The 19,243-nt window shown below is 38.3% G+C and overlaps 1 protein-coding gene across 5 annotated transcripts in view; it reads left to right on the forward strand.

Annotated features, from left to right (window-relative positions):
- LOC120461128 (transcription factor COE3) overlaps positions 1-19,243 on the forward strand; it is a 115,501-nt gene that overhangs the window by 14,075 nt on the left and 82,183 nt on the right. For all 5 annotated transcript variants that reach the window (XM_039649262.2, XM_039649263.2, XM_039649266.2 and 2 more), the window contains exons 2-6: positions 423-579; positions 3,077-3,140; positions 5,176-5,231; positions 9,869-9,942; positions 15,409-15,477. In XM_039649262.2, the coding sequence (XP_039505196.1) occupies positions 423-579; positions 3,077-3,140; positions 5,176-5,231; positions 9,869-9,942; positions 15,409-15,477 (420 nt within the window). The remainder of the gene's footprint in view (positions 1-422; positions 580-3,076; positions 3,141-5,175; positions 5,232-9,868; positions 9,943-15,408; positions 15,478-19,243) is intronic.

Here is a 19,243-nt window from a genome sequence, read left to right on the forward strand (position 1 = left end):
CCGCTCTGAGCCAGATTACAATTGTTGAGGTGGCAGAGCAGAGAGGGGCAGACAATAGAGTTCATGGCACACACAGGGCATGAGAAAACAAGCCAAATATCGCTCTTCTACCCCTTCTCAGTTATGTCCTGTTATCTCTCTTTGTAACAGCTCTAATTTAATGCTTGTGTTTCCTATAGTCTTTATCATTTTACGGGATTGTCGTACATGTTCCCATGTAGAAAAAGGTTGTGAATCACATGCAGATCTTAAAAATGTTGACGATGCGGTGACTTTTCAATATATATTTATGTGCAATGTGATATTATTTGTGAAAGTTCATGTGAAACTGCCATTTCATCTTTCTGCAAGCTCATGTTTTGAGTGATTATTTGGGTTACAGTACATTAATCTCTCCATCTCTCTCTCTCTCTCTCTCGTAGTGGTGTGGGTTTGGCAAGAGCCCATTATGAGAAGCAGCCTCCCTCAAACCTGCGCAAGTCAAACTTCTTCCACTTTGTGCTGGCCCTGTATGACCGGCAGGGACAGCCCGTCGAGATCGAGAGAACCTCCTACGTGGACTTTGTGGAAAAAGACAAAGTAAGCACTCTGTCACTAATAGACGCCGTTCCACAACGCGACAGGGTTTGCGATATGCTGGGATGCTGCTTATTGAACTTAGAGAACATGCTAAGAATGGTATAATTGTTTTTAGATTATTATTATTTATTTTTTTTGTAGATTATTTGGTACGATTTTTTTTTGTGTTAGAATTAAACCTCGAAATAATTTTAATAAAGCCGAAAGGTTATCATAGATTTTATTTTAAAATCTCTGAAAACCTCAAATGTGAGACTAAGATTTTATGCCATCTCACACTTTGGTTAGTTTTATTTTTATTGTTGCATAGGTCAAAACCATTATTTATTGTCAGAAATGAATCTGATTGTAGTGTTTGTAATTTAAAAAGTAAAAAAATAACACTAATATGTGTATATATATATATATATATATATATATATATATACACACACACACACACACACACACATATATATATATATATATATAAATGAAGAGTTCAGATGCAAAAGCCTCTAAATGCCATTTGAAATTTTCTTCTTTAATGATGATTTTTATCAAACTTGTATATTTAAGTTCAGTAATTTCACTTAAATAACAATTAATAGGTAATTATCATTGCCATTTAAGTGAAATCACTGAACTTAAATATACAAGTTTGATAAAAAAATCATCATTAAAGAAGAAAATTTCAAATGGCATTTAGAGGCTTTTGCATCTGAACTCTTCATATATACATATACGTATATAGACTTATATATATATATATATATATATATACGTAATTACGTATATATATATCTCTGTACATTTTTTTTTATTAAACAACACAAATTCCAAAACATTTTCCAAACCCTCTGCAACAATGTTTAATGTAAAGTTAACTTTTAAAAAAAAATACTTTTTGATCATACATATTCATAATTTTTAATTATTATCTTGTGCAGTTAATATAAATACTAATTTTATTAAACCACACCAACATTTCCCAAACCCCCTTCAACAATGTTTCCTGTTTACACACATTTTGAACACATTTTTTGTTTCTTTGTTGTGTAGTTGCAGTGTGTATAAGTGAGATCTAGGTTCTGGGCTTCACCCTTTCTCAATAGTAGCTGTACCAAATTATACATCTAGGGGGCAGCAATGAGACCACTTTTTTAATAAGAAGTCCATTGACAATATTATATCAAATGTTCTTATTAACTTCAGAGCATATGTATTCATTTTCTTTTATTTAATTTAACTCTAAAATATTCAGTTTTTGTCAGAACACACTGTGTTTAGCTTATTCTCAGCACATTATTTTCTTCTTCTGAGTGTGATTATCAGTCGTGTGTTTGTACCTGCTAGCCCGCGGTGTGTGTCGGAGGGTAGTCCTGCTCACCTCGCGGTGTGTGTGTCGGGGGGTTGTTCTCAGTAAAAGGTTACAGAGAACAGCTCCGCCCACATTCATGCGGGACGGGGTCCAGCTGGCACAGTCAGAGCTCTGTCCTCGCTGTCCGTTCACCTCCGCCATAACCCCCGCCCAGCATCCCCTCCACACACTCCTCCACTCCACCCTGGGTCGCTGCCAAGACGCTACCACTGAACTTGGCAGTGAGGAGATAGAGAGAGACTGACGACATGTGTGGGTGTGTCGTGTTCTTGCGTCTCATTGGATTGATGTTACATTAGGGGAAAATAATTCACCTGAAGCCGGGATGAAATGCTTTAAATGTAAACCTCACACGATCTCAGTCCAAAAAAGTGACAAACTATAGGCGTTTGGATGGACTGCACTTCTTGTACTGTGACTTTCGAAATTATTTTGTAGTGAATGACTCACCAAAGACTTGAAGTAAGCCTTCAAATTAAGTCAGGAAGACTTTTATTGAGTAAATTGATCAAAATTTTACGATTTCAAAGAAATAATGTTCTGTTGGACTTACTATTTATCAAAGAATCCCGCAAAAATTTATTCACAAAAATATTAGGCAGGACAGTTGTTTTCAATACTACTTTTGAGCAGCAAATCAGCGTATTAGAATGATTTCTGAAGGATCATGCGACACAGAAGACTGGAGTAATGATGCTAAAATTTCAGCTTTGCCAACACAGTTATACATTTTAAATAAATTTTAATAATAATTCACAATATTACTGTTTTGTTGATCAAATAAATTCTGCCTCAGTGAGCATAAAGACACAAAAACAAAATCTTACCGACCCCAAACGGTTAAAGTGGTTCTGTATTCAAAAATATAAGGAACTACTGTACATTCAAGTATGAATTGCTAAACCTGCACAAATAAACATTTAGTTGTGAATCTTATTTAATTGTAGTGTTTGATAATTATTGTTCCCACAGTGAGAGTGATTTCATATTACTTTCACAATTCATATCTGAAGGTCAATGTGCTTAGATAACCTGTCTTGATTGTGAATGCTTGCACAGCACACACATGTAAATGCACAGTATGCTGGTTTTGTTTTTTAATCTCATACAAGTCCTATTGCTTTTGTGTTCTTTTAGGAATACAATGGCGAGAAGACCAACAATGGCATCCACTACAGGTTACAGCTTCTCTACAGCAATGGTGAGACCCACACTGCTCCTCCAAACCCTTTCCATATCCCATCAATAACAAAGACATATTGCGAGGCAGAGAGAGGCCAACTGTAAACGATATGTAACCACAATCATGCAACATGTCTCATCACATCTGGGAGAGTATTTGAGCGCTCCATCTGTTTATCCTGAGAGGAGTTCATGCTGTTGAACACATTTGCCACCCTTTCACAGTTTACGCTCATGTCTAATGTCATTCTACGCTACTCACCCACACAGACACGTTAAACATGGTCTCATTTAAGCTCTTAGTTCTTAGGAAGGATATACTGACTGGCCACATTTGTTACATGTCACTATAAGTGATTTAAATGAATGCCAATGTATATGTACATTGACATCACAGAAATAAATTATATATTAAAGTAGAAAATGGTTTTTAAATTGTAACAGTATTTCACAATATTGCAATTTACGCTGCTTCTGTGATCAAATAAATGCAGCCTTCACCCAAAAAAAAATGATATTTTGGCTTGAATTAACTTCAACAGGTTCCACATAACTGGGTTACGTTAAACAAATATAATTTGTTCATGTAACTTCAACATAATGGAATTTAATCATTTTAAGCAATTTAATGAGTTAATGAGATAATTAAGTGAATAATTGAGGGATGATTGATCATTATTGAAGACACCTGATGGTAACAAGCAGAATCCCTGAAGGAGAAAACTGGAATTTGCAAGTCACCATTATAGTGATCAGTGTGTGTTTTAGTTGGGCTTTTAACTTAATGATGTTGAAGTTACATGAACAAATTATGTTTGTTTGATGTAACCCAATTATGTGGAACCTGTTGACATAAAAAAAGTTAATTTATTGAACCTGTTAACATAAAAAAGTTAATTAAAGCCAAAATATAATTTTTTTGAGTGTTGGTGAACATAAGAAACTTCTTTCAAAGACAGTAAAAAAAGTATTACTATGTTTGCATAATATGTGAACAACTATATAGAACAACATGTTGACCTACACAGTCATGACCTACTTTAAAGTAACTTTCATTAATATCCGTATTAAACATTGGTACACTATTTAGTGCTTCAGTCAAATAATTACGACCCAAAAATTTGAATTATGTTCTCATTTATCCTCATGTTGTTTTAAACCCATATGACTTTCTTTCTTGTCAACCACAAATGCTGGTTGTGTTTTGTTTCATATAGTTACAATGAATTAGGACTGAAGCTTTCAAGCTTCAAATAGGATGAAATAATTATTTTGAGTTGGATCTTCTGTTCAATCTTTTCAAAAAATAAGATTCATTCATGATGGTTTGTCGACATTAAGGCGAATAAATGAAGTGAAGTTAAATTCCTTTAATGTACATTTCAACAGTTAGAAATGCCACCTTGAAATATCTGAAAATTAAAATGAAAGTTATCATAAAGTGTCACTCATCTCAACATGTATGGTATAGGAAGATTCAGAACCAAAGACTTGATTCAAGACTTGCTCTCCTTAGCGTAATGCTAACAGCTAGTGATGAGTGATTTGTCTATAGATGTGGATTCTCTGTCATCCACCAGCAGAGACAGCAAGCAGGGCAAGAGAAAAGCAAGCTCTCACACTTTAAGGCGGGAAGATCATAAATAATAGAAAAACTGAGCCGAGTTTGTTTTTGCTCAGAAGCGTTAGCGGAATAGCTCAGTCAGCACGACAAACATAACAGAATGAGCATAAACGTACTGTGGGGAAAAGAATAATAAAACAAATTAATTTCCAAGATTTTCGTAAGAAATTACTCCCTTTATGTCTACTTTTCAAAACAATTGGGCTCTGCGTTTTGGGGCTGGCTTTCTGTTTTGTTTGCTCAAAGAGCCTTTTAATTTGAACACACACTTGATTCTACAAGCATTTGTGTTGAAATATGGCAAATTGGATTTACTTTTTATTATACAACTGAGCAGGATTGCATTAAATGCAGAGCAAATGATAACATTTTTGTGTCCAAGACGCATGTTTTTGTGCCTAATATATATTTATTCCGTTTAAACTTGTAGGTATCAGGACAGAACAGGATCTGTTCGTTCGATTAATAGACTCCATGACTAAACAGGTAAGTACTTTTTTAAATTTATTTGCAATGGTTTTTGTTATTGTTGTTAATTCTTCTCCACTCTGAAAGTTGCATTTATAAAATGTATCTCACCAGATAATGAGTTAATAACTAATATTAATTAAATTATATTATAAAACATATTATAAATAACAAATAATTCAACTACAATAACCTTGCCCGGATGCATACATACTCACGTTATTCGGTATATACTATATAGAAAATTTCAACTGCTTGATTGTTCTATCGTTGATATGTTAGCTATATTAGCACCAGGTTTATTAAAAGAAGGATATTTAGTGGTATCCCACCACACACCAGCTTATTGGTGGAGATGCAGCCAATAAGTATTTATATTATGGGGATGATTAGGATGGACAGAGGCCAATGGGAGTAAATCTGGCTAGGATGCTGGGGTTAAACCCCTGCTCTTTTTCCGAAGGACATCCTGGGATTTTTTTATGACAACAGAGAGTCATGACCTCGGTTTAAAGTCGCATACAAAAGACGAGTAATGAAAATATAAAGCCAACTTATATCCAACTGCATACATACATGTAAAGCAATATATAGTAGCAAATCTCAACTGCTTGATTCTTTATTTTGTTTAATAATATTACTATATAATCAAACATTTCTAGATAAGTCTGTCCAACATTATCTGTATACATACAGTACATTCACATAAAGCGATACTACAGTATATAACAAATCTCAACTGCTTGATTGCTTGTATTGTCACAAAAGGTAAATTATATTAATACCCAGATCTTAAAGGAGTAGTTCACTTCTTAAAAAACTTTTGCTGATAATTTACTCACCCCCATGTCATCCAAGATGTCCATGTCTTTCTTCTTCAGTCGAAAAGAAATTAAGGTTTTTGATGAAAACATTCCAGGATTTTCTCCATATAATGGACTTCATTGGGAACCAAACGGTTCAAGGTCCAAATGAGAGTTTCAGTGCAGCTTCAAAGGGCTTTAAATGACACCAGATGACGAATAAGGGTCTTATCTAGGACCCTTCGAGTCATGACTTGAAAAAAGATTTGTTCATTTTGATGAACGAGTTCGAACAGGAGAGTCACGAGCCCTCCTCACAGAACAGAGCAAGGCGAGCTTTGGCTAATAAAACTTAAACTATTTTATCTATTTTTTAAATGAGCGATCGTTTCGCTAGATAAGACTCTTATTCATCGTCTGGCATCCTTTAAAGTCGTTTGAAGCTGCACTGAAACTCTCATTTGGACCTTGAACCGTTTGGTTCCCATTGAAGTCCATTATATGGAGAAAATCCTGGAATGTTTTCATCAAAAACCTAAATTTCTTTTCGACTGAAGAAAGAAAGACATGGACATCTCGGATGACATGGGGGTGAGTAAATTATCAGCAACATTTTTTTTAAAAGTGAACTACTCCTTTAATTGCTAAATGCGACTATAAGGCATGGAGATATTAAGATATTCTAAACATTATGATTTTCTAAAATACTTTGAAACAGCATGTCTTGTGAAAAGCGCTATCCAAATAAATCTGAGATGACTTAAAGTGCATGTGATATGAACCCCACGTGCAAATAAAAGTGCCATTATAGATGCCTCTCATACCCCGAACTCAGTTCTGCACCTGCGTTCTTCATTCCGTCATAAAATGGACCAGACCTTAACCCCCTCCGGTCTTCACATGGCCTATCCTTTCCCCAGCCCAGCAGGTCCTACTGTCACTGCGTGTCAGCCTGTCTCAGATCAATATGGCAACCAGTTCCTCGACAAAGCATCAACCCCGGAGACCAATCAATAGGTCTTAATGTAGCTGCAGAGCCGACACGCTGGAGACAATAATCCTCCCGACGACAAAAAAGGGCTATAGCTGTGCGCACCCGTAAAATCCTTCTCCCTACCCGCGCACGCAGTCTTTACATATGTGCATCAACAGCGAAGCTGCAAATATCGATTGACAACGGACACGTTTTTTTTTTCTTCTAATTGAGAATACGAGGGATACGGTTCTTGGTTGAGCTACTGTATGCTGCCTCCAATTTAAACATTTCCCCAAAATGAATTTAGCAAAATAGCTTTGTTCTACATTACTAATCATATTATTCCTCGTAAGGCGAGATGACTTTATTAAAGTACCAGGAAAGAGTGTGTTTGGAGTTCATGGAAGAGTTGTAACATTATTCCATGTCGCTGGAGTCAGATGTGCTTAAAGACCTGGGGTGGGGCCACTACTATGGCGCCAGCGATGTGAATCAAGAACGATGATATATAAATATCGACCCGATCCACCTCCCGACCCCCTCCGATACCAAATCCCCTCCCCCTTCGACAGATTTGGAGGATGGTGATGAAGAGGAAGAGACTTTCATAGGCAGCGGAGAGAAAGATCAATAATGTAGAAGTGGTCGTTATCCTAAAAGTATTATTCCCTAGGGCGTTGGGTCAACCCCGTCTGGCCGACTGACTGACTGAGTCGAGTAAGATGGAGGATAGTTTGAGGTGGATTGTGTTTTGTGTTCCTTATGTGTGTGTGTTTATGATGGATTCATCTTTACCGGTGATTGGGATGAGGTCTGGTTGGAAGGGGGGTGAGTCCTTAAACTTCCTTGATATGCACCGATCATCCGTCATTCAGGCCAGGCATGACAGCCCGATGACGGATGCCTGGGAGGAGGCCTCTCTTTCGGGGCCTGGCTGGCCATCTGGCTGCTCGGGTTGGATGCTGATGGGGAGAATGGGAAGATTGTTACTCCACATGAGCCCCAGCAGAGTCTGGATCCCCCTCAGATCACTGCATACATCCAACCGCCGATGACCAGATTTAGCTTTTAGCATATGTTAAAGTTGTCAGCATGCTTCGAACCAAAATCATGACTAATGACCAGGTGTCAACATCCTAAACATTTATCTTGAGCAATCGCTGGTTTCAGGATGAGCTAAAGGAGGGCTCAGCCAAGAGTCAGAAAGTAATCATTTTAGTGAATACTATCTTCCAAACTACACTACCACTCATTTTTTTTTAAATAAATACTAATTAAAACTTAATCAAAAGTGATTGCAAAGACATTTGTTACAAATGTTTTCTTTTGCAAATAAATGTTGTTCTTTTTTAACTTTGTATTCAAAGTGTCTGGAAAGAATGTATCATGGTCTCCTCAAAAATATTAAGCAGCACAACTGTTTTCAGCATTGATAACTATAAAATAAATGTTTCTTAAGCACTAAATTAACATTCGAATTATTTCTGATGGATCATGTTGCACTTAAGACTGTAATGATGCTGAAAATGTAACTTTGCCAAAGTATTGTTGGTTTAACTTAAAAAAAAAATAAGTAACCCGGTTGCCTTAAAATTTTAAGTTCATTGAAATGGAAAAATTGAGTTAATAGACCCTTTTACAGTTGGTAAACATGGTGACGTTTTTTTGTGGGCGGAGCTTAGGTGGAGGCAGAAAGATCCATCTGGCCGCTTCACTAACGCTAGTTAGCAAGGATTGTTAGCTTGTTTTTTAACAATGACTGGAGAAAATCCGATATTATCTTAATGTGTAAGGTCACTCAGTGTCCAGGACCGCGATTGTTATTTCCAAAAGTTATTTTTAACGGATGGAGCCAGATTGGCCGACCTGTAGCCGCCTACACGCTCACTCATGGACGATCTGACAGGATTAACGTACGTTACCTCGGTTGAGTGGCCTGACTTCTACACCTATCTTATAGAGAAACCGATCGTAAAGAGAAACTGAGGCATAAATCTTTAGATGCCTATATGGTCCTGTACAAGACTTGTGTGTACGATCCGCAGTTCTGCCGAGCCAGCGCCGAGACCACGACAATCATGTAAAGAGTAACATTACTGTGCGATTTTAATGATGTGAATATTTTCTAGAAATAAAAGTTTCAGATACAGCATATTCATTTTTCATCAATTCTTGCACCAAACAACACAACAAGATGACATTTAATAATAGTAACAATTATTTAAGCTCCTTATTATGTAGCCGAATCTGTGCTGTTTTGCATTGACCGCCTCCAGTTTTCACTTTGTTTTGCCTCCAGCTAGCGCCGTGACGTAACTGTGACGTCGGCGCAAAAGGGGTCTATACAATGAAGGAGATTGATTTAACTATCAGAAACTCAAAATATTAGGTTATCTGAACTACATAAATGATCTAAGTTGATCTGACAAAAGAAAAAATGTTGTGATTACAAATCATGAAAATATTTTTTTACAGTAAAGGCATTTTAAATTTTTATATAATAATTAAATATAATTATTTATATAATTAAATATAATTTTATATTGAAAAAAATAAAGAAAGAATATAGCTGTTGGGTGAGCACATTCAATCACTTCTGGGACAAGTTGTCACATTGTATTTAATTAACTTTTTTCTATGGACAATAATTGTGAGAATTTTTTGATATTTTTTTGGTAGAAAACACTTTATGGTATGTGACTACATAAAAAAAAATACTTAAAAAAATAAATAAGCCCTGGGAAATATTCACTGGTGTAAAAGTGTGACAACTAGCCCCGGTCTGCTCTGCCTGGTCTAAAAAATACTATGCAATATTTTTCTGCTAAACTTTTTATATTTAGCAATAACAAGCATTTGTCTCTCTTCATTCCTAGGCAATCCTTTATGAAGGCCAAGACAAAAACCCAGAGATGTGTCGCGTTCTCCTCACCCATGAGATCATGTGCAGGTCAGTTCAAATGTACCTCTCATTTCCTAAGACAAGATCCTGAGACCTCTATAGCAAGTACAGCTCTTCTCACATTCAAAGCACATATTGAACACAAAGCAATTTTTGAAGTATCTTTCAATGCCTTATTAATCCCTTTTTTATTATTTAATGTGAAAAGAAAGTATTACGCTTCATATTACTGATCACGATTCACTATCGCTGCATGAGAGAGGCTTTAGAAGAATATTAACATATGGTTTGGGAGTTCAGCTCAAGGGTGTACCACAGGGTTGCATAGGTTGGCCTACACGATTCTTCCCGCTCCACTGTGAAGTCCTACAGGGCTTTCCTCATTACATTGACCTTAATGCAGTGTAATTATGGGTTCACAGTAGGCTTGCATGGCTGGAGGCCTGGATACAGGTGAGTTGTCCATGAATTTTTGCCTGGTGGCCTTTGGAGGGGGTATGGACCAGTAGGGGAGCAGGGCTGGGGGGTTGAGGAAGTTAAGGGGGCTCAGATGCTGATGTCCTGGGTGACAGGGGGCTGACCAGGTGGGGAGCTCAGAGATAATAATGTAAAGAGGGGAAATTATTGGGCTTCGCTTGGGACCCGGGGCCAGTGGAAGACACAAATCCTCCAATGTGGCGAGAAGACAAAAAATAATCAGAATACCGATTAGGGCCGCACGATAAAGCAAAATAAAATGGATATTGTGATATGACTGCATGCTTGGCGTTAATTAATACCATGTTCTGTCTGAATACTCGTTTCTGATTGGCTGGAAGGTGTGCAATAAAACATTTTAATGCACAGATAGTTCCAAGTCAGTTTAATCACCGCTCTATATTAAGGTGCTGCTTTCATCACACACACATTCTTACGTCAGTTCCACAGAAACTTGTTCAAACTGTGCCATGACTTTTATTAATAAATTAGCTTCGCTACTGAATTGCAACATTATATTACTCAGCAAGGAGATTGTAATGTCGCTGTTTTTGGAAGTAATTAAACTCACAGCTTAATTGCTTGTAGAGAGACGGTGAACAGACGCAGGTAATTCACACGCACATCTCTCTCTTTCTCGATAGGCTAATTCATTCAAATAAACATTAGAATTCAATCAAATAGATATTGCTATTCAAGTCATCTGCTGAAAATCCATGTACCTTTTCATATCTCACTATATATTGCAGAAAAACTAAATATCGCAGTGTCAGATTTTTACAATATCTTGCAGCCCTACTACCCATGCAGTTTGCGTCCAATATTTTTAATATATTTAATTAATGCTAATGTTCTTTGCTTTGCTCTGACAAGAGATTTGCCAAGAACAGAGACTTTTATGGGGAGCATGTCGAGTTATTAAAGCGCTGAAGTGAATTTCAACACATTCCGAATCATTAAGATGGACTTTGCTAATTACGTTCATCACTGAAGTGATTCCATCTGGCTGCCACCAGCGCTACATAAATCTCACAAATGCTTCATCCAAAAAAGTGGACATCATCACTTCCAGAAAACTCTAACCTGTTTTATGCCACACAGTGACATCACTGGATGTTGGGTATTCTGTGCTATTTTGTCCCTCAAGGAACCAAGCTTTCTTGTAGATGATTTCGATACAGGTTCCATTTCCATAATGATGGCTCAGTTTGAGTTGGTCATTATGTGATTGAGTGTGATTATTAACTGCCTCCCCTGATGAATGGTGTGTTTCCATTCGCTAATGAGAGCGAGATGAGAGATATTTCCCCTGTCTCTCACTCCCAGGTGATAGAACTCTTTATCAGGGCCCTGACGGAGTCTGCCTCACCTGCAACACCCATCAACAGACTGAAAGCACAGCAGCTGTTCATGGCAAACTTGACGTTCTTGTCCCAGACATAAGGATGAGTGTCCTATGGTCCCTTTCAGGTTTAATAAATAGCGCTTGTTGTGGAGATCATTTCCTTTGTGAGGTAAATGAGCTTAGCAAACGACTTTGACAGATTAATTGGCATCTCTAGTAAGAAGAGTTATAATATTGCCTCATGGACATACTCACAGACACCAATAATTTTGTTCTGAGATTTAGCTGGTTTGCACGGCCCCATTAGCTGCCTGGTAACCATTCAAAATGAATTTGCTTCTATTGACAAAACTATTTTATACAAAAACCCAGAGATGTGTCGCGTTCTCCTCCCAGGTCAATTCATATTTACCTCTCATTTCCTAAGACAAGATCCCGAGACCTCTATAACAAGCACAGCTCTTCTCACATTCAAAGCACTTTCTATGCCTTCTTAATACCTTTTTTATTATTTAATGTGAAAAAAGTATTACTCTTCATATTACTGATCATGATTCACTATCGCTGCATGAGAGAGGCTTTAGAAGAATATTAACATACCAAATAAATTAAAAAGGGTGGTTTTTTTTTTATATTATTTGTTATATTTCCCCTGTCTACTGCCTTTGAGGGTTGTTAGTGTGTCCATCAACCAATCAGTCTGTCGTTATGTCATTTGCGGCTCAGGAGATTGGCTAAAATATTTTCATGTGGTAGGTGGGTATACATTTTCAAGATTCAGCCTACAAGTAAATGTTTGACGTCCAAATTTTATAGATGGAAATAATATGCCCCTAAAAATCAAATCCAAAATGCTAATTTAGCTTCTTAACTGAAAGATTAAACGTTAGAAAGAGTCTGGTGTTCTCCGTAATGTACCGTACAAAGGAATTTGTCATGGGACAGGACTTGATTTGCCTTGAACCATTCAAGGTCCTTTCTGGTCATCCCAATGACTTGAAATTGGCACTTCAGAGTCTCCAAATGAGGCATTGCAGCAGATAGTTGGCATGGCGCGTCTACAAACTCATGGCGCGCGATGCACAGTGGGCACGGACTGGTCTCTGTCCGCCAGCCTGGATGAGGATGCTGTGTTGGAGAGGTCTGTCATCGGCTCTCGCCCTCCAGTCAGGCAGCCTGGTGCATATGATTAGCCCTGGCTACATCCTCTCTGTGCCTGACTGGGTAATTACAACACTTGGCCTTTGAAAACAAGCTCTCTATTGACATCCATTCTCTCTGTCCTTCTCTATCGTTTCATGTCTTATCTTACCCCTTCAGCATGTTCCACTCTATCTGATGTTAGTCTTAAGATCCCCCAGGGAAGCTTTGAAGGCTGTTTTTTTTATAAGACTCGCTCTGATATTGCACCCTCATCCGATAAACCCACCTTTCTAGTTTTCGAGTGAATCTACTTCAGTGTACCGGAGGTCCGTCTGGTGGACTAGTGAGGGCCACTGTGGAGATAGCAAGCTGAGTAAGTAGCTCTTAAAGCATCTGCTCCTCAATCTATGTCTAATCAGTAGGAGCGACCAGAGTAGGTGCCTCTCTACAGCCGCACAGCTTGTCCTGTGCTTATTTTTGGGGCTTAAGGTTGGAGCCGCATTTGTTTTCGTGGTTCTGGCCCTTCGTCATTAACCAAGCCAGGGCTAGCCTACTCAGACCCTGGAGGGAACGCCATTAAGGCCAGATTATGGACGCTCCGCCAAGGTTTGTTTTTGCGAACGGGGGCCCGGGCCTCCCTCTGGACCTGGCTGTGCTCCTGGGGTCCAGTTTGTTTATAACACTTCTTTCGCAGTTTGAGGAGGTTGTCACCACAGCCTCACCATTGGGTTTCCAATGCTAATTGGTCTCCTGGAAGTTTGCTAATGGTTCCAAGTAGCTGGGGGAATAAATTATGGTGGCGCGCACTATGGCAACAGTCTCACACACACAAAGAACAGGAAAACAAGGAAACGGTTTATGTTTTTTTCAGGTTCTTAAAGATCAAACAATGTGATAAATGATTCATAAAGTCAGATCATTTTGCATTCAGTGGCTCTAAGTGAGGATTATTTGTCAAATGGCAATCTAATGCATGACAGCATGAAGCAAGTAGGATGAATATATCAGGAGTCTTAGTGGTCGGAAAAATCCATACAATATGATTTGAAGTTATTGCTTAGCTAATCTTAACCGAGGGTAAGGATTTTTTTGTTTAAGCATCTATTTCATAATTTTATCAAACTGTGCAGAGAAAAAGGGAGTAGATACACCAACTCGGTGTCTCCCGCTTAAACCGCTTTGTTATTCAGGAGTGCTGCTTAATGATTAATTTTGATTATGCTTAGTCACCGTTCATAAAAAAATTTCAATATTTTCTATAAATATGTTATATTATAAAATATTATTTTATATCATATTTTTAAGTATATATATATATATATATATATCATAATCTTTTTTAAGAATAAATATATCATTGAAAATATCAATATTTTCTATAAATATGTTATATTATAATATATATATATATATATATATATATATTTAAAGAAAAAATATATATCTCATAAAATATCAATATTTTCTATAAATATGTTATATTATAAAATATTCTATTTTATCACATTTCTAAGAATATAAAAAAAATATATATATAATATTTACTTGTTTTACCTTTCAATATATATTTTTTAAGTGTAATATATCATATTTATATGCAATACTATATTAAGGGGGAAATTATTTGGGATTATTTATTATATTATTAGGCCCAAATTCTTAGGGCTATTCCTGCCTCTTGCTGCAAAAACTAAATCCTGCAGCAAGCACTACTGCAACACTATTTCTCTTCTGACTGATGATCTCACGCTGATGAGATTAAATTTAATTGGAACCATTTTCACAAAGCAGGCAGCACCAGTGGTCTCACCAGTTTGGTTGGCAAGGGGTGAATGGGCAAGGCGGGATGTATTTAGGGGAACCACATGCCACCAGATGAGGTGCCAGCCTGGGGCGAGGGCATGGGCAAGGGCAGAGGTGATGACAGTGTCGGAGAGGAGCATTTGGGAGAGAGCCGCTGCACCAGGACTTCTCTGGGTCCTGTCCAAACTGTCAGAGGCTGGCTGAGTGACCTTGGCGGGGGCCCAGCCCAGCTGGAGCACAGGGCGAGAGGAGAAAGAGGGCGACCTGTCAGGCAGCCACCAGCTTGAGAAAGACTTGCCGGTCACCACATAGCTCCATCCCTACCTCTCAGAGAACAGAGCAGAGCATTTCTTTTAAGCATCAAAGCACATCTCTAAACTCTTTTCTTCTATGGTCTTTCAGAGCTTTCTTTGGTTCCAAATCAAGTCACTGTTCTCACATTTTGCATTTAAAAATCAAATTGAACTTCAAGTTGGTTGACAAAAAAATACCTTTTATGTTTCTTGCTCTCTAAATCAAGAGTAAATATAACCCTTTTTAAATATATTCTTTGTAAATACAGGTTCAATTGAGATTATTATGCAACCAATTACAAATTATAGTTTGAGTATATTGACACCCTATGTTTTTGCTGTTGATTCAATATTGGTACTGAGGTCGCAGTGGCTAGTATTGCACTCAAACATTTTGATATCGATCCAACCCTATTAGATTGGCATGTAACTTATGTCTTTTATCCATTTCAGCCGGTGTTGTGACAAGAAGAGCTGCGGGAACCGAAACGAGACGCCATCCGATCCTGTCATCATTGACAGGTAAGAACATCTTGTATCTTACTCCTGCCTCCCAAAATGGAAAGACGCCTGACCTACTGGCACCTGGATATTTTATTCATATCCATTCATATCAGACCAGTGAGTGAAAGATCATTTGCGAAGTTTGCATTCACATTCTCCTCTTGACAAATGCAGCTCTCGCAGGGGTTTGTGTGTAGATGGAGCGATACGATTCTGAAACATTTGGAGATATTGAATATATTGCATAATTCCCATCCTTTTTGCCTCCACACGTTTTTACTTTTAGGTTTTCTGACTGCCTATTCCGTTCTGAATACGTTTCTGAAACTCTTTACCCTGTTGACTGGACTTCTACCCACTAAAAGCGTCTGTAGGGAGGTTCTGTAATGACTGGAATGGAGTAGACGAGATTGTGTGAGAGACTGTGCACTTCCAAACAGGACAGCAGTGAGAGTGTCCTCCTTGGGCACAGGGGTCATTACCAAATCCATGTTGGCTCATTAGACTGGCCTTGGAGCGTATCCAGTGGACAGAAGTGAAGGGAGCCGGAAATCAGTGACCCTCCCTCTTTCTCAACACACACACACACACACACACTTACAAAAGCGCGTACGCTCAACCACACACGAAATGTTCTCACCTCTAGCTGCCATGGAGTGCATCTGATTGGTGTAAGGTCCGAACCTGCAGAGATGATGTCACCTTTTCATGCTCTCGGTGTCTTTTATGGAATGTACCATTATTTAGCCGCTCAGTAAATGACAAAACCCTGCAGCCGTTATTGCATCCACGCCGGCAAACAAACTACCAATAATGCCAATTTACTAACAACCGACGGGGCGAGAGAACCATCAAAGGCAGGACAAAATACGACAAAAGCGTGAGCGAGAGCGTTTGAATTTTTCATCTCTCTACAATGAGGCTGATATTGCCATCTGAAATGTTTCCTCTGGGAGTAGTCTGAATGAATGGCGCTACGTGGGGGCTGAATCGCTGATGTCTAGCTTGTGTGTGTGTGCCAGCCACATCCGAACTCCTCATTACGCTGACCAAAACCCATTCTAAAGTGTTTACGGGTGACAGCGGATGCGTGTGATTTAAGGCGGACCGGTCCATACGACTGCATTTTAGCGCCCTATTAAGATGGGCAGTATTTATAGGAGCGCCGCCCTGAGCTCCTTAAACCAACAGATAAATCAGTTCGGCGCGAGGGGCGGCCGCCGGCCCACCATGCAAATCAGCTGTAGCGCCCGTCACTGTAAAAGGCTTAATGACGGCCATTCATTCTGCCCTCCACAATCTCTACCTTTGTTTCAAGCACAGATCTGGTCTGTAAATCAAGACCTGCTGTGCACGGCTGTGCGGCCCCATGCATCACTAATAAGAGCCCTCGGACCCACACGCGCACGCTTGCATTAGCGCGGCCAGGCCTGGTGGCATTCAAAGGAATCATTTTTCACCCCTGCCTCTCTGGTAGTTCGGTCTCATCAATTTTGCCCCATTGATCGTGATGTTTACTGCTAATGGAGACGATAAACAACAACAAACAAAAGAGCTTCACTTGATTCTTTTTGATTTCGGCCCATTATCGCCTGTCACGGGAAATAAGGCAATTACGGCGACACAGTCACTTCCTGCCCTGTCTCAGCTTCGTAAGTGCGAGTCTATTCACTTGTTAAGGGTTAAGTAGGGGTCAGAAAGGTCAGGGGTCGTATCTCACCACCCCTTTACTTACACAAAACGGAAAGCTCTTGCATTACATGCCATTTATGGATCAAGAAGTGCTCAGGCAAGAGTACATTTGTGATGGGCTGAATGAAATATTGCTCCGTATGCTTTAAAACAGGTGTTAGTACAAGCTAATTTTGCAATTAGATTGGCCATAGAGTTCCCTAGTTGGACAATAAATTGTGCAGCGCTGTCAGTGCTTAGATGGGTTCGGCCTAATTACCTCCTTTTTCCCTCTCAACCATCTAGCCTCAAACATGATCATCATTACTCGCCTCTACGATTTTCGTTTTGAGTCATGCACGAAGAGAGACATGAGATGATAGAAAAGGGTTAACATCCATTTCCATGTGACCTTCATGACCTTTGCTCCATGTCTATGTTCACCAGTGCCTGTCCTCGTATCTCTTTATCAGGAAAGCATGTTTTCATAAAGGTCCTATAATGCATTGAATAGTAGATGTGTGGAAGTGTGCGTGTTTGCGTGGAGTGGAGCACAAAAGTCTGAGACTACATTGAAAATCATATTTTAAAGGAAAGATCAATTTCTTTCAAATTCAACGTTTTCACTTTTTTACTATTTTGATATATATATATATATATATATATATATAAAGATCAAAATAGTAAAAAAGTGAAAACGTTGAATTTGAAAGAAATTGATCTTTCCTTTAAAATATATATATATACAGTATATATATATTTTTAAGGATTAGAAAAATGGGAAAAATATGATTTATATTTAATATTTTATAAATATATGTATAATATTAAATACAATATTGAAAATAAGAAACATATTTTCAATAAATAAATAAAATAATTTTATATAATTATGTAATACACAGTATATTAATATATACAAACATTTTTAAATTAACAGTACAAAATAGAGGCATTTTCACAACTGGTCCTTGGGAGTTATCCATCTCCTTTATTTTTTACATGTGTGCTTGTGTCAGAACTTAACCCTGTGTTTGTCTGTTTGTGTAGGATAGTGTTTATACAAATGTGCATGCGTGTCTGAACTTCAGCTTAACCCTTAGTTTGAATGTTTGTATGTGATAGGACTGTGTGTGTGTGTGCTTTGTACATATATGTGCATGTCTGTGTCAGAGCTTAACCCTGTGGGGGTGTCTGCTGGTTTTTGGTTATCAGCCTCTCTGGACTCTTCCCAGCAATCGCGTTCTATTGATCGAGCTGCGCGCCCATCGGTGCCGGCCAGATTAAGAGTATAGATTTGCAATAAAAGAAGGACATTACTGGGCAGCCTGGGTAAAATTGAAAAAAATGATGAGCTATTGGAAGTGGAGATGAGTCAGAGGCAGAACAGAAGGGTGTTAAAGAGGCAGATTTTATGTGTGTATGTGTGTTAGAGACACATTACAGGCGGACACTGTACATGTATGACATTATATACTGAGGGCCAGAAAGTCTTAGCCCATTTTATAGTGCTTTAATGTGGAATATTAAGAGGAGTGATGCCGCTATTTTAATGATGAATCATTTTTAGAGTAATAATTTGCAGTCACTCTTTACAAGCAGCATTTTAATATCATATAAAAACACTTCTTAAAGGTGAACTGTGTAATTTCTGCATAACTAGGTTTGACAAATGGAGTTGTAAAAATAACACACCCTCCTGTCTGACATTGGTAAAATAATGTTTGCCAAAAAATATTGTTCAAGTGTTTTAGGTTGGATTCACACTATGGCTGTATGGTGTGTTTTATATGTGAAATATGAATGATTATGGTGTAGGGGCAGGTGTCCCGTTTGGCTGGTTCAATAATTCAGTATATCCTGTCCCTCACAGGGGATTCCCCCTATTCCAATCTCAAACACACTTCTGTGGAAAAGAAAAGGAAAAACAGGGGAATGGAAGGAAAAAGGGAAAGGGAGAGTGAGTTTCGAGTATTCTGCAGTTGCACGGCTCTAGCCCTGGTGGTGGCACTCTGATAAAAACAGTGACAGATGCAGGTGAAATGAGGCCAGTCGCCATGACGATGTGGAGCGTAAAGTTCCCATACCCATTCTCAAATGGTCATCTCTCATT

The sequence above is a fragment of the Pimephales promelas genome, chromosome 9 (assembly GCF_988280905.1).
Source record: "Pimephales promelas chromosome 9, fPimPro1.hap1.1, whole genome shotgun sequence".
NCBI classification, from domain to species: domain Eukaryota; kingdom Metazoa; phylum Chordata; class Actinopteri; order Cypriniformes; family Leuciscidae; genus Pimephales; species Pimephales promelas.